Source organism: Myotis yumanensis, unplaced genomic scaffold (genome assembly GCF_028538775.1).
Source record: "Myotis yumanensis isolate MYYU_CA2020_CCGP unplaced genomic scaffold, mMyoYum1.0.hap1 SCAF_2, whole genome shotgun sequence".
Classification (NCBI taxonomy): domain Eukaryota; kingdom Metazoa; phylum Chordata; class Mammalia; order Chiroptera; family Vespertilionidae; genus Myotis; species Myotis yumanensis.
The window spans coordinates 143,985,200-144,001,649 of NW_027223753.1; the positions used below are offsets into that span (position 1 = coordinate 143,985,200).

Genomic DNA, 16,450 nt, shown 5'->3' on the forward strand with positions numbered 1-16,450 from the left:
GGAATCCATCCTCAGGCTTAAATTCTAAGATTGTGCTAATTTAATCACCTCTTACTGATTTGTCCTGTATTCCTCAGAATAACTACTATTTCTTATTCTGTCTAGAAATACAGATTTAAGATATATACCTAAAACATCTTGAGTAGAGAACAGGAAAATTTTATTTAAATTTTGAGTAATAAAAGGTAACCATTTTGTTGATAGGGATATACTTGATTGGAATGTGAATTTCAAGTGTAGCTGTCAAGATAAAGGTTTCGAGCCAACTGATTATAAATAAGATTTTTTAAAAAAGAAAACCACATAACCACATAATTAAATGTATAATCTGACTTCATTTGCACATATTTCCTATATGTAAGATTTAAATTTCAGCTAAAACTTTAAATGCCATGCACAAATCACTGCCTATTGCTATTGTTTCTGGTGGATTACAGAATAAGGTTAATTTGTTTCGTGGAGACTTTATGCGTTAATAAAATTAAATTAAATATGATAAAATAAGCTGCTATAAAACATTTAATTTTTATTTGGATGACATAGTTAGGAACACTGACTATTTTTGATATAGAAGTGACAGATGCAATCTATTATACTTCCAGTCAAAGCTTGCTCATTTTCACTGCGAGAAGATAACTCTATTAGAGATATCTTTAAACAAAATGTTCTCACCCTTCCTATTTCCTTTTTTGTCCTCCACAATTCCTCTCACTATCAGGCCTAAACAAAGCAATAGTGACAAAATCAAATACCTAAACAAATGGATTATTTCTAGACTAAATACTTACAATGCATTCAAAAGTCAAATAGAAATGCTGCTTGGATTATTTGCTATTAATAACGCTGACCATTAGCACAAAAATGAAGAAAAGTAGTTTAAGAGCAAGAGTAGGTTCATGAGTTTAGGAGAATGTATATTGTCAAACTTTTCCTAGTTTGGGCACTCTGCTACTGTCTTTTCAATTGTGTTTTATTTCATTTGTTTTTCTCCTCATTATTTAGAACACTCTTCATTAAGGCATTCTTAAAAGGATCCAGTCCTTTTTGCCATTGCCTTAAGTGAATTCCTTTTTTTGTTACTCCTTCATCTTTAGCTATCCACTTTATTAAGTTAAGATAAGAAATAGAAAACTATGCAAAAGTTAACTGGTAAAACACAGGAAATAGGATGTGGACAGAATTTATTGCACAGTATTAAAATTCATTTATATAGAGGTAACTGCAAGAGTTGGGAAGAATGGAGACATGACTTCAAGTCACCGGATAGCTGATTTGTATAATTCTATTTCTTTATCTTGATTTTGGGTAACATTCAGTTTTTTCTAGTAATATATTTTCTTTTAGAACTTCAGAATAGATTGTCTTTTTTTTTTTCATTTCAACTCCTTTCAAAATACAAAAGTTGGGAACCTGTATTATCAGCATACCAGCATGTGAGTCTAACAATTTTTTACAAGTTCTTTAACACTAGTAGCTGATGAGTACCACTTTAACAAACTAGAATCCTGGAGCTCTAGAGATTTAAAGACCACATTTGATTTTTTTATGTCTACCTAGTCACCAACTATTCCCAGGCTGTTGCTTCCTGAAATGCATAAATGCTATTCTTTATTTCTCTGACAAAACTTACAGAATTCTTTAGCACTTAGAATGGGATGCTAATGACTACCATAGTGAATAGAGAGATCCAAATTTATAATTTTAACAGAACATTCTGATAGAAAAGGTCCAAAAACTAAAGTAGTCAAAAGCCTGCCTCAGCATGCTCAGCAATTACCAATAATAATCAGGAACTCATTCTATTTTAGTCACTTCATTTTATCCATACCTTTTTTTTAAAGAGTGACTTTTTATAAAAGCTTTAATAAGATCTATTATAATGGAAATGGAAAAACATTTGTTAAGAAATTTCAAACCCAGGCAAGATATTATGAAAAACAGGACAAGAAAAAACCTCTCCAATTACTACTAAGATGGGATTTCTGACAATCTAGGAGATAATCAAAGTCAATTTTATATTTCTAACAAGATTTTTATTTAATGAATTTTCATATCTGAACAAGATAGATACACATATAATATGAATGACTAGGAGGGCTCCTAGAGGCTCAACATTTCCCTCTAAATGCATGAAAATTACTGAAGGACACTTATAAAAATTTTACCACAAAAAATATAATGTTCTAAGTGTATTTTCCTTTCTATTAACTATTATCTTCCTACTTCTTTCTTTATATTAATTTGTGAACAAAACACAATCTAAAATCTTTAAAAAATAGCCTATACAGAATGTTATTCAGAAGATATCCATTAGAAAAACATTTACACACACACATTATTTATAGGATAAGTATAAATGATTTATGTTCATCCATTATGTAGTATCTGTACCATTGTTCCTTCAAAATAATAAACAAAAGCTTATATGAGGATTGTAGTATGTGAGCAATAGAATCCTTTCCTGCTTTTCCAGTCATATTTCCAGAAGCCTCAATCTATAGGAATTCAGGGAGAAACTCAAAGTGAAAAAGAAAAGTTCTCCCAACTTGATCTATAGATTCAGTGCATCCCCAGTCAAAATCCCAGCAAGTTATTTTGTGGTTATCATAAAACTGATTCTAAAGTTCTGATATTGAAGGAGAAGAAAAAAACTGTAGTAATGACACTACCTGACATCAAGACTTACTATAAACTACAGTAATCAAGCATGTGTGCTATTGGCAAAGAATAGCTAACTTCATCAATGCAATATAACATAGAGCTTAGAAAGAGACTCACATAAATAGTCAACTGATATTTGATAAAGAAGCAAATATAATACAATGGAGTAGAAACAGTCTTTTCAACAAATAGTGCTGAAAAAAACTGGACATCCCCATGAAAAAGAAAATTAATCTAGATACAGATCATACACTCTCACAAAATTAATTCAACATGGATTACAAACCTAAATGCAAAATCAGCAAACTCCTAGAAGAAAACAAGAAAGATATAGATGGCCCTGCGTTTGTTTGGATCACTTTTTAATACAAGAACAAAGGTATGATCCATGAGAGAAATAATTGAAAATCTGGACATCATTAACATTAAAAATGTCTGTTTTTGAAAGACACAATCAAGAAAATAAAAGGACATGCCACAGATTAGAATATATATATATATATATATGACACAACTGATAAAAGGACTTTTATTCAAAATATACAAAGAACTCTTAAAACTCAACAATTAAGAAAACTAATAATTGTACTAAAAAGAGGGCCAACGGCCTTAACAGAAACCTCCCAGAAGATATAGAGATGGCAAATAAACATATGAAAAAATGCTGCACAGCATGTCATGAGGGAAATATAAATTAAAACAACAATGAGATAACACTGTACATCTTCTTGAATGCCAAAACCCCAAACACTGACAACGCCAAATGCTGATGAGGATGTGGGCCAACAAGAACACTTATTCATTGGTAGTGGAAATGCAAACAGTATAGACACTTTAGAAGACAGTTTGGTGGTTTCTTACAAACTAAACATACTCTTACCATATAATACAGTAATCATACTCTCTGGTATTTACCTAAAGGAGTTGAATACTTTTATCCACACAAAAACCTGAACACAGATATTCATCATAATTATTCTTAATTGCCAAAACTTGGCAGCATCCAAGATACCCTTCAGTAGGTAAATGAATAAATAAAATGTGCTACATCAAAACAATGGAAACTTACCTACTACTAAAATGTCAAGCCATTAATAGACATGGAAGAATGTTATTGCATATTACTACATTAATGAAGCCAATCTGAGAAGGCTATGTACATACAATTCAAACTATATGACATTATGGAAAAGCCAAAACTAGGGAGACAGTAAAAAGATTAATGGTTGAAAAAAAAATGAGATTAATGGTTGCTGGGGACTGTGGTGGGCGAGATGAACAGGCAGAACACAGATTTTTAGGGCAGAGAAAATACTCTGCATGATACTAACAGTGGATATGTATCGCTATACATTTGTCCAAACTCATAGAATGAACAACTTCCAAAATGAACCCTAATGTAAACTTCGGACTTTGGATGGTAATGAGGTGCCAACAGAGGTTTGTTAATTATAACAAATGTACCACTTTGGTGGGGGATGTTGATAATGGGGCAGGTTATGCATGTGTGGGAGCAGGAGGTGTATGAAAAATCTCTGTAGGGCCCCCTCAATATTTTTGCTCCAAAAGCTCTAAAATTGCTCTGAAAGTCTTTTCTTTTTAGTTCAATCTTTTTTTTTAATTTTTAAAATTTACTGGGGTGACATTGGTCAACATGAACATACAGGTATCAGGTGTGGGTTTCTCTGTTACAAGATATGTCTATTGCACTGTATACCCACCACCCAAAGCCAAGTCTCCTGTCATATATATTAGGCCTCCCTTCTCCCCGCACCCTTTTCCGCTGGCAACCACCACACTGCTGTTTGTGAAAGTCTTAAAATAAAAACAACACAGAGCAAAACAAAAACCAGTAACAGAAAGTCCTCTATCAAGAGGGAGGGAGGAATTCTGCTGCTTTTCTCCCTGTAGAAAGGAAATGTAGGCAGGCACCTTCCTACTCTTACTAAGAACACGGATGTGTGTTTGTGTAAAGTGATGTTCACTATTTTATCATTCATGTTCCACTAATAACTTCTGGAAATTTTCAGATACCACAATTAGAAGCACTGAAGAACAGGAAAACTGAAGCATACATGGAGAGAGTGACTGGATTAAGAGCTGACTTCTCTTTGAGGTTTGACAGGGAGGCAGTCAATAAAACTGCCAACAGAGTCTACTTTAAAGAACTGCAAACAGCCTCACCAGTAGAATAACCCCAAGGGCACAGTTTCATTAAAATGTGAAACATTGTTAACTACACAGAGTCATACTGCTTCTCCTTGAAGCACCTTTTATGAGAAGGATGTAATCTCCAGGTTCCATAACCCTGAACATTCTTTAAAGTTTCACATTTTACTTTAAACATTTCTATGAATTTTACATCCTGATCCAAATATATGTGATTTTAATTTAAATGTCTGGTTCCCCTCTTTTCGTGCAACCTCCCCTTAAATCTTGTAGCAAAATGTAAGCTTTGAGAAGTATGTCATGTTGATTGTAATGGCTTCTTATGCCCTTTGGTTCACTCAGCTGCATAACCAATTTTGAGCAGTCAGGGAAAGGTGACATGTAATTCAGAAATATTTCCATAAAAATGGCTGAAAAACAAGAACATCCTGAGAATTAAAGGAATAAACTTCAGTCACTGAAAAATGCCCTTATGTGAAACCCCTATTGCTACAAAACACCAGGTACAGCTGGTTTAAATAAGCAATTACTATTGAGTTACTACTTTAGAGAATACTTAATCAGAAAATAAAATTCGTAAGCTCATGCAAATTATTCAGTCCTTAAAATATAATATCAGCTGACATGTTGGCAACTTTGCATTTTCTCTGAGTTTTAAACGTAAAAGATGGTTTCTGAGTACATTATTTTAATGTGACCATGTAATGAAATCATAACTATGTATAGATATTGATACATTAAAAACTTACAACCAACTGCTTGTCAAGCTAATATAGTTTTGGTGTCTAATAACAGTATCTAAAATTAAAAAAAATAAAACTTCCATAAATGTCTCAAAAATACTGTTATTTAATTCTCAGAACTATAACAATATTTCAGGAGTCTTCGGTAACATTATATAAAAAATTAATGTTAATAACAACTAATACTTAATGTATACTATGTACCAGGACTGTTCCAATGGCTTTACATGTATTAATTCATTTAATCTCAACCCTCAGAGGTAGGGTTTCACAGACAAAGATCACCAAGGCACGAGGCACAGGGTCAAATAAGCAACACAAAGTGCAATTATTAAGTAGCAAAACTAGAACATGAACCCAGATTTATGGGCTCCAGGGACCATAGCTTTAAGAAAAGTACAGTTAGGGACTGTGTCACCACTGAACACTAAGTAAAAAAACAACATCACCTTTCTTAGTGCCATACTATGCATCATACTGTGCCAGTCTCTGACAATGAAAAGAGCTAGGAGCCATTTTGCCCTCCAGGAGCTCGAGGTCCACCAGGAGAGGCCAAGTCAAGTACAAGAGTTCAAGTGCTTGCTTCTCCTAACATATTCAAACTGTTTGTGTGGAATATATAACAACTAGAGGCCTGGTGCATGAATTCGTGCACCAATGGGGTCCCTCAGCCTAGCCTGTGGGATCAGGCTGAAACCGGCTCTCCGACATCTCCTGAGGGGTCCCAGATTGCAAGAGGGTGCAGGCCAGGCCGAGGGACCCCACCGGTGCATGATCAGGGTCAGGGAGGGACGCAGGAGGTTGACCAGCTGGGGAGGGAACGTGGGAGGGCTCCACAGTGTGTCCGGCCCGTCTTGCTCAGTCCCAATCAGCCGGAACCCAACAGCAAGCTAACCTACCGAGCATCTGCCCCCTGGTGGTCAGTGCACATCATAGCGAGCAGTTGAGCAGCCTTGGGATATCATTAGCATATTATTCTTTGATTGGTTGAACGGACGGACAGACGACCACACACTTAGCATATTAGGCTTTTATTATATAGGACTAGAGGCCCGGTGCACAAAAATTTGTGCACTCGGGGGGGGCGGGGTCCCCAGCCCGGACTGTGCCCTCTCACAGTCTGGGACCCCTCGGGAGATAATGACCTGCTGTGACCTGCTGGCTTAGGCCTGCTCCCGGGTGGCAGAGGGCACGCCCAATCCCTAGGTGCAGCCCCTGGTCAGGCTCAGAGCAGGGCCGATTGGGGAGTTGGGGCGCAGCCCCCTATCATGCACAGAGCAGGGCCAATCAGGGGGTTGGGGCGCTGCCCCCTGTCACTCACAGAGCAGGGCCCATCGGGGGGTTGGGGCTCCGTACCCTGTCACACACAGAGCAGGGCCCATCAGGGGGTTGAGGAGCTCCCCCCTGTCATGCACAGAGCAGGGCCCATCAGGGGGTTGAGGAGCTCCCCCGTCACTCACAGAGTACGGCCGATAGGGGAGTTGGGGCACCGCCCCGTCACACACAGAGCAGGGCGGATCAGGGGGTTGGGGCGCTGCACCTTGTCACACTCAGGGCAGGGCCAATGGGGAGGTTATGGCTCTACCCTGTCACACACAGAGCAAGGCCTGTGGAGGGGGGTTGGGGCGCCACCCTCTATCACCCACAGAGCAGGGCCGATCAGGGGGTTGGGGCGCCGCACCCTGTCACACACAGAGCAGGGCCGATCAGGGGGTTGGTGCGCCGCACCCTGTCAAACAGAGCCGCAGGGCGATCAGGGGATTGGGGCGCCTTCCCCTGTCATGAACAGAGCAGGGCAGATAGGGAGGTTGTGGCCCCGCCCCCTGTCACACACAGAGCCACAGGGCGATCAGGGGGTTTGGTCGCTGCCCCCTGTCCCACTGATCCCAGTGCCGGGAGCCTCGCTGCTCCGCTGATCCCGGTGCCGGGAGGCATATTACACTTTTACTATATTGAATAGAGGCCTGGTGCATGGGTGGGAGCCAGCTGGTTTGCCCTGAAGGGTATCCTGGATCAGGGTGGGGGTCCCCACTGGGGTGCCTGGCCAGTCTGGCTGAGGGGCTGAGGGCTGTTTTCAGGCTGGCGGGTGACTGAACCTCCCAACTGCTCCTTTTTTTTTTTTTTTTTCTTTTTTCTATTCTGGGCCAGCTTTAGCACTGAGGCCTAGCTGCTGAAAGGAGGTTTCTGGCCTTTACCTTCTGTATTTGATACAATGTTGCGGTCCGGCTCGCTGAAGCCCGGCTGACTGAAAGCCGGTTTCTGGGGTTTTGTTTAGCTTCTATATTTGCAACATAGTTGCAGCTGAGAGGCCAGCAAGTCACGCGGGGAATGTTGGAGTCTGCCATCACTGGAGCAAGCAAGCCTCCCTGTTCGCTTCAGTGCATGGCTTCCAGCCGCCATCTTGGCTGACAGTTAATTTGCATAAGGATATGCTGATTAGCCAATGGGAAGGGTAGCGGTCGTACGCTAATTACCATGTTTCTCTTTTATTAGTGTAGATATCAAGGTCCCCTGTAACGTCATGTAGTACTTGGAAAAAGCAGTGTTTTGCTTTGTTAATCACATACTAATGATGAAAATGATACTATTTTGTGGTAAGAGCTTTAAGAAAAATCAGTAAACTGAATGCAATTAAATGGCAAACATGAATCTGTGGCTCTGTATTGCTTACTGTCATCCCTGACTGTACCTGTGGGCACAGTGGGAGAAGTGAGGACGACTGGCAGGTGGTCAGCATGATTCTTCTTGAGTGGCATTGATGTTTCACATCTCTGGCCCCACCCACTAAATGCCAGTGGTTTCCCCTGCCCATCAGTCATGGTGAAAACCAAAAATGTCCCACATATTACTGAACACCCTTGGGAGGCAGAACTGCCCTTATGGAGAATCATGTTCTACACTGTGGTTGTTTATTTTGAGTCCTGTATTTCACTGGGGTTATAATCCTTGTTGTTATGGCTCCAGCAAAGGCTCAAGTCCTGCAGTTGGAATCTAAGTCACATTAAAATTACAACACTCTTCTAAAAACACTTCAAAGACACTGATCTGTACACAGAAACTCTTTCCTCAAGATTAGCAATACTATGATTCCTTCCTTTACCCTTATTATTAGACTAGTAGCCCAGTGCACAAAATTTGTGCATCGGGTTGGGGGGGTGTCCCTCAGCCTGGCCTGCACCCTTTCCAATCTGGGACCCCTTGAGGAATGTCACACAAGGATAGAGCCTAAACCGGCAGTCGGACATCCCTCTCGCAATCTGGGACTGATGGCTCCTAACCACTCACCTGCCTACCTGCCTGATTGCCACGAACCACTCTGCCTGCTGGCCTGCTTGCCCCCAACTGCCCCCACCCCCGCCAACCTGATCACCCCCAACTTCCCCCCCTGCCAGCCTGCTCGCCCCCAAGTGCCCCCCTGCTGGCCTGCTTGCCCCCAACTGACCCCCACTGATGGCCTGCTCACCCCCAACTGGCCCCCCCTGCTGGCCTGCTCACCCCAAACTGCCCCCCCCACTGGCCTGATCATCCCCAATGCACCCCCTCCACCAGCCTGCTCACCCACAACTGCCATCCCATCCTGGCCTGATCACCCACAACTGCCCTCCCCTCTTGTCCCCTAATCGCCTCTACCTCGGCCCCGCAACCATGGCTTTGTCCATAAGAACGTCTGGAAGGTCTCCTGGAAGGTGTCCCCGTCTAATTGGCATATTACCCTTTTATTAGTATAGATAGAGCCTGATGCACGGGTGGAGGCTGGCTGGTTTGCCCTGAAGGGTGTCCCAAATCAGGGTGGGGGTTCCCTTGGGGGGCGGGGCAGCCTGGGCAAGGGACCTGTGGTGGTTTGCAGGCTGGCCACACCCCTATTGGGGTGGGGGTCCCCACTGGGGATAATGCCAGCCTGGACAAGGGGCTGGGGCAGTTTGCATGCCAGGCACGCCCCCATGGGGTGAGGGTCCGTGGTGGAGGGTGCATGGCCAGTCTGGGTGAGGGGCTAATGGCTGTTTGCAGGCTGGCCATGCGCCCCTGCGGGGACCCTCACCCACGGGGGCGTGGCCAGCTTGGGTAAGGGGCTGAGAGCCGTTTTCAGGCTGGCCACACCCCCTTCAGGGTGGGGGTCCCCACTGGGGGGCCTGGCCAGCCTGGGTGAGAGGCTGAGGGCCATTTTCAGGCTGGCCACACCCCTTTCAGGGTGGGGGTCCCCGCTGGGGTGCCTGGCCAGCCTGGGTGAGGGGCTGAGGGCTGTTTGCAGGCCCCTCCCTTGGCTGCTGGCCTGGGTGACCCAAGCCTCCCGCGCGCTCAGGCCGGCTCCATGGCTGCCACCCACAGGCCCCTCCTTTGGCAGCTGGCCCAGGTGGGTGGGAAGCTTGGCTTCCTCTGTCGCCTGGGGGCGACCCAAGCCTCCCGCCCGCTCTAGCTGGCTCTGTGGCCACCTCCATCTTTGTCCCGCTAATTTGCATACTCCTGATTGGCTGGTGGGCATCACAAAGTGATGGTCAATTTACATATTTCTCTTTTATTAGTGTAGAAAAAGCAAGAATTGGGTGATATGTGAAGTTTTTAATTAGTAATATGTTTTAATTGACGACAGCAACGTTAAGAGAATGTAAATAAAACTACAAGATAAATAATTCCCTTGATCTATGGTCACACCCATTTTTGTTCTTTTATGGCAAAAAATCATTTATATTTTAAATACTGTTTTAAAAAATATAATGTTTAAAACCAAATGAATTAATCTGGGTTCATATACTAATTTAGTCTGTCAATATTTTTATTATGTATGAAAATCTTTATTTTGCTTGTAATTTTATGTATTTGGTGAATAATAATACATTATATCAACATAATTACTAAGGAAATATTAAGACTCCCCTTTACACCCTTGGCAAAATGAACCAAAATTCTGAGTAGCAACAGACACCTTTTCTAAGCTCTGATCTCCCTGAAGTCAGAGAGAAGGATGTGATCCTACCAATCATACCCTGGAATTCCTTTGAGGGCTCACATCAGATCCAATTATCCTAGAAATTCTGACACTTCAAGGACACAGGCAATGGTACAAGTTGAAGCTAAATCTTAAACATGTTCCAGTTAAAATCATAAAACAGCCTATACCAAGGAAGGCGACCAATACAGTGTATTATAGATCTATAAGTTCTATTTGCATCTGTAAAATTAGCATTATGATATATATATTTAACTTATAATAATACAATCTATATGTTTAGTATGCTACTATTTATAAACTCCGGCTGTGGGATGGGATCTCACCAAGGTAACAGTAATATACAAATAGCTCAGTCCTCTATGATATGATGGAAGCATTAATATTTTTTTTATATGTTGACTGATTCTAGAGAGAATGAGAGATGATAGAGACAGAGACAGAGACAGAGATAGAGATAGAGATAGAGATAGAGATAGGCATAGATCGACTTGTTCTACTTATGCATTCATTGGTTGCTTCTTATATGTGGCCTGACTGGATAGAACCTGCAACCCTGCCATATTTGAATGATGCTGTAACCAACTGAGTAAACCAGCCAGCATACTAATTTAAAGATTGCAGTATGCTTAAGATAGGCAGAAAGACTCCACAATATAGTCATCTACCTATTCATAAAAGAAAAGAAAGATGAGATGAGAATTTGAAAAAGCAGATAAAAAAATGAATTGTTTTGCTGGACAATGACTGTAGTTACTCTTGGAGTTGAGAAAATAAAATAGTTTTAAAATGAATGAATAAGTGAATGAGGCAACAGAAAGATTAAATAAACATAGAAAAGGAAAATTCTGGCAGAAGAGCTATGATGTCAAAATGACTGTGTTATATTTGTTTATAATCTCAGCTGTATGGCCGAACTGGATAAAACTTACAATTTGATGTATTGTACATATATATTCAGATTGGAACAAAGATAAAAAGATGTATAGGATCAGGTCACGGGCCTCAAAGAAGATTTAGTAAATATTCACTGAGTGTGTTTAGGTGCCAGGGAACACAAAGGTAATAAGACACTGGCCCTAGCCTTAAGAATTAATAGTCTCGTTGAGAAGACAGTCCTATAAATAAAACACTAACAATTCAGTACTTCTACTGAAATGGAAGTACATATAGCATGTTATGGGAGCATAGGTTCAGCAACCTTTTTGCCAGTTATTCAGAAATAACTGATGCTTTTATCTACATTAATATTTAGGTTTTACTAAGTGGCAGCGATTTATGAAATATTATAAAATCCAGTCTGTTTAATTGACTAGAAGCAGATCAGTGCACAGAAAGGCATTACATTGAAATATGATTCCTCAACCTAAAAAGAAATAATTACAAGTTCTTTAAATTTCTTCGATATCTAACTGCTATAGGAATGTATAGAAATAATTGACTGTAATGAAAGCTCTTACTCAATGACACTATTGACTGTCAAATAAGCCACTGAATTGGTAGTTTTGGGACAATAATGCCTGAAAGTACCATTCTCTTTTCCGCATAAACTAAAGAGGAGATTAATGTAAAAATTCACTCAGCTCCCTTGCCAAAGAGCTCGCAGGTACGTAGGGAGAACCAAACATGCATGGCCGAGACAGAGCTAAAGAGGTAGGGAAAACCACTCAAGCCACCTTCAGCATTCTGTTCATTTCACGTTACCAGTGACTCTTTTCACTTGCCAGGGCACCTCCTGAAACAGAGCTCAAGCTTCAACTTGTTCAATGGGAAATAGGCCCAGAATGCAACTTTTCCCAAAATCCTACATGGCAAATACTGTTTCCACCCAAGCAGTAAAGGGTACAAAATTCTTAAAAGAATTGCTCTTAAGACCTCCCCTGACATGAATCACTGAAAGAAGAAAATCCATTTAGTAAAGAAGATTGAAATGCCCTTTTTCTAGCTAGAAAACATTATCATCTAAGTCACTGGACTACTTGACCTGTTGTTTGCTTCTAAAACACTTTTGTATCATTCTCTATTATCTGTGCATTCAATAAACATTCTTTAAATGCTTACAGTGCCCTAGGCCTGGGGACTATATCTTAAGAGCCAGATAGTGAATATTTTAGGCTTTGCAAGTCAAGGAAATTATGTAGGTACTTGTAAAATCATTTAAATATATAACCATTTAAAATGTAAAATCATTCTTAGCTCACAGAAAACCAAACAAAAATAGGCCATAGTCTGCTGATTCGAGTGCTAAATCACAGTCATATATCCAGACAAAACTAAGATCATTAGGTTATTAAATTTAAATGAAATGTATTTTGCACCAAGACCTAGTTTCTTCCAGTAAAGCCTGTAGGAATGATCTAATGAAACTCTGTCCAACAGAATTATCTACTGGATACTTCTATTATATGTACCTTCATTAGATACTTCAATACCTATAGAAAATGTTCTATTTCTGTCAGGTTTAATACAGTAGCCATAATGCAAGTGGCCACTAAGCATTTAAAATATGTCAAGTGTGTCTGAGGAATGAAATTTTAAAATTTTATTAAATGTTAATTATTTTAAATTTGCATTTGAATAGCCATTTATGTTCTCTGCTTCAAGTGATTTCCTACCAGAAAGAGATGCATATGGCAAATACAACTTGATGCCATTTCACATTATCAGCACTCCACCCTGGCAAATAGGTTTCCTGTTACCTGCCAAATCCTACTGAATTGTAGTGGAGGTCCCACAGGCTGTGTAGGCCAACTATGAATATAGCAGGGAAGAGGGCCATGATTGATTAGCCATGCCTGCCATGAGTTGGCAGGCACCTTCATATGGTGTTTGCAGGCTCTTTAATACCACTCATTGCCATTTCGCTGACATTGAGAGCACAGAAGTTCTGAATATAATCTGAAATTCATGCATCTACTGTACAGAAACTAGCTTGATATCTAGAGTCTAGCTCTCTTGATCATTCTATTTCTAGTTTGTAAATTACTCAATTGGCATTCTGGTTCATTGACTAGTCTCTGGTGAGCTTGGTAAACTCCAACTGGGCAGTAGCATCCATTCTCAGTGAGCTCACAAAGTCAATTTTGTGAGTCAGCAACACTGAACCACAGATTATGGTAAATGCACAAAGGTAAATCTTATGTGACCTCTTAGTAGCCAACAGAAGGCTGACTTTCCTGGGAAGAAAAGAACTTTATTGGACACTTCTTTTAGACTTCAACAAAGACTAATTTTAATCAGTTTCATCATTTCCAATTTTAATAACTTTATTTCTTAATGTTTATTCACATTCTGCTATTACCAGTCTTAGCTATTGTATAGTTCTATATGAAAGCTCTCACCATCTCTCATTTTGAAGTTATTACCAGTGAGAATGTAGTTTGAGTCCACAGTTCTTTCACATCCTATGAATTCATCATCCTGTCAACATACCTTGTATCTTCACCTTCCTTTTGATGCCTGAATCTTTCTTTCCAAAACACACTCAGTCACACTGCATCTGTAACACCATCATATCTTTTTCATGCCCACAAACCACCCTAATTAAATCTATGTTTTCCAGTTTTACCTTTCGAACATTTGCCAACCGATTCATCATCAAGGACTCCTCTCGGTCATCGTCATCATCCAAGTCCAGCATCGGCATTCCAAAGGGGTCCATAATGCCGCAGCACCGGGAGCCTTCGTCTCTTGGATCAAAGGGGTCCACAATTATGGGCTCTGTTCCTTTTATTTCACAGCGACAGAAGGGGCAGCCCTGGCCATCTGACTCCTGAACAAAGACATAAAATGTGCTGATTGGTCTTTGTTTAAATAAAACAGTACTGGGAGGAACCAAAGTTTTATAAGTATAAAACAAAGTTGCAAAAAAAGATATTTTAGGCTAGTCAGTGGGGGTAGGGGAAGCAGCAGTGGAATAGAACAAAAAGCCAAAATATATGATAATTGTACAGTATTTCTAATTTCAAACTTTTAAAGAAAAATTCCTTTTTTAAAAAAGTTTGCTTTGCCAAAGAAAAGGAACCTAATCTAATTTTCCTGAATCTTCACTAATAATTTTAATGTATCAAAACTTTAGTGCTGCAGAAAACAAGAAGTTGAATCATGTCCCTCTTTAACAAAAGGCACCAATACTAAACATTTTATAAAAAGAACATTTTTTACAAAAGTTCATTATAAAATAATAATAAAATAATAGGAACTATAAGAATAATCCATTTTAAAATCCATTCTGGAAAAATTCCTGTGCATAAAACTATGGCTAAATATTGCCATTTTAATTGCCTCAGTCTTTTAAAATCTTGATTTATAAGTAATCAGTGGGAAAAATAAAGTAAATCTACATTCAGAAGCCATAATCTGTCCTGAGAGCCCGCATCCTGGCACAGCTCATATGGAAAATAACACTATGTGACATAGCAAGCTTTGCCCCTCATCTTTTAAACTAGATACTACAAAAAGATTTGTACAAATACTTTTGGGACATAAATTTATTTATTGGTAATTAATAAAGGTTTTATTCAAAGTCTCCCAATTCCATTTCTCAAAACTAACTGCCCTCAGAATTCCCAATTAGCAGGAAAATAGGACAAGACTTTTCTCTTGCTCTGCTGATTATGCTGCTTCATAAAGATAGATGGTGTCCAGCTGGTGTATGGCTCAGTGGTTGAGCGTCGACCTATGAACCAGAAGGTCATGGTTCGATTCCTGGTCAAGACACATGCCCAGGTTGTGGGCTTGATCCCCAGTAGGGGGTGTGCAGAAGGCAGCTCATCAATGATTTTCATCATTGATGTTTCTATCTCTCTCCCTCTCCCTTCCTCTCTGAAATCAATAAAAATATACATAAAAAAGGAAGATAGATGGTATACTATATTCACCAGTATATTTTTGTTTCTGCATTTTACCCTGAATTTAGCAGTGTTTCATTTAAGAAAAAATAAAAGTCATAAAATCATTGAAAGGCAGAAATGGGATGAATCAGAACCATTTTAGAGAGAAGGGATGCAAAGGAAACTGACATCTTTAAAGAAACCATTCCGTACTTAATTCAAGACTGCCCTATCCCCTTAGTATGATGGGAAACTGGTGATCTACCTGCCCTACAGTGACACACTGACTAACTGTGGAATAACACTCTCACTCTCCTCTCACGGGACAATGACTGAACAACCCCTCTATGGTAGGTAGGTAGTTCTTTCCCAATTGTCACTCAGATCAGCAAACTGAACATCTACATTGCCAAAGAAATTATCAAAGGAACACATACAAACAAACACTCTTTGGGTAGGTTAATGAGAAGAAATTGCAACATTCCCTTACTTAGAATGGTAAAACAGTTGAAACAAAGTGGTGAAAAAAAGTATATAGACATGCTAATACATATTTAAGTTGCCTCAAAGCCCACCGGACCTGACTGAGCACATGTGACGTTAATTCCACACATGCTCAGGTGGGCTTCGAGGCAACTTAAATATTATTTGCTCCACATTTTATGAATGATAAAATTGAAAATATCTTAACCTGCTATTTTCTAGCACAGGAGTAAATATTTAAGCAAAATTAAACCTTTCAATAAAACGAACATTAAATTTAAGTACACATTGAATATATGTTGTCATCTGGGTAAATCTCCTTATTATAAAAGTCAAAAGGGATCTATATTGTGTGCCACTCCTGGAATTTTCTTACAGATCTGCATAAAATAATTTCAAAAGAGCTGTTCTAATATAAGAGCAGGATGTGAAAGAGCTGATGTTCCCTGTGTCTTTGCTGTATGGAGGATGGAAAACAGTACTCTGGGCTGTAAGTGGACACTTCATTCATTCATTCATTGAAAAAAATATCAGAGAAAGATTTAAACATATACAAAAGAAGAGAGAAAGTATAATGAATCCGTATGTGCCTATCACACAACTTCAACCATTATCAA

General features: G+C 39.8%; 1 protein-coding gene across 6 annotated transcripts in view; it reads right to left on the reverse strand.

Moving 5' to 3' along the window:
* CBLB (Cbl proto-oncogene B) overlaps positions 1 to 16,450 on the reverse strand; it is a 239,310-nt gene that overhangs the window by 69,099 nt on the left and 153,761 nt on the right. For all 6 annotated transcript variants that reach the window (XM_070406128.1, XM_070406125.1, XM_070406130.1 and 3 more), the window contains exon 10: positions 14,087 to 14,290. In XM_070406128.1, coding sequence (XP_070262229.1) covers positions 14,087 to 14,290 — 204 coding nt within the window. The remainder of the gene's footprint in view (positions 1 to 14,086; positions 14,291 to 16,450) is intronic.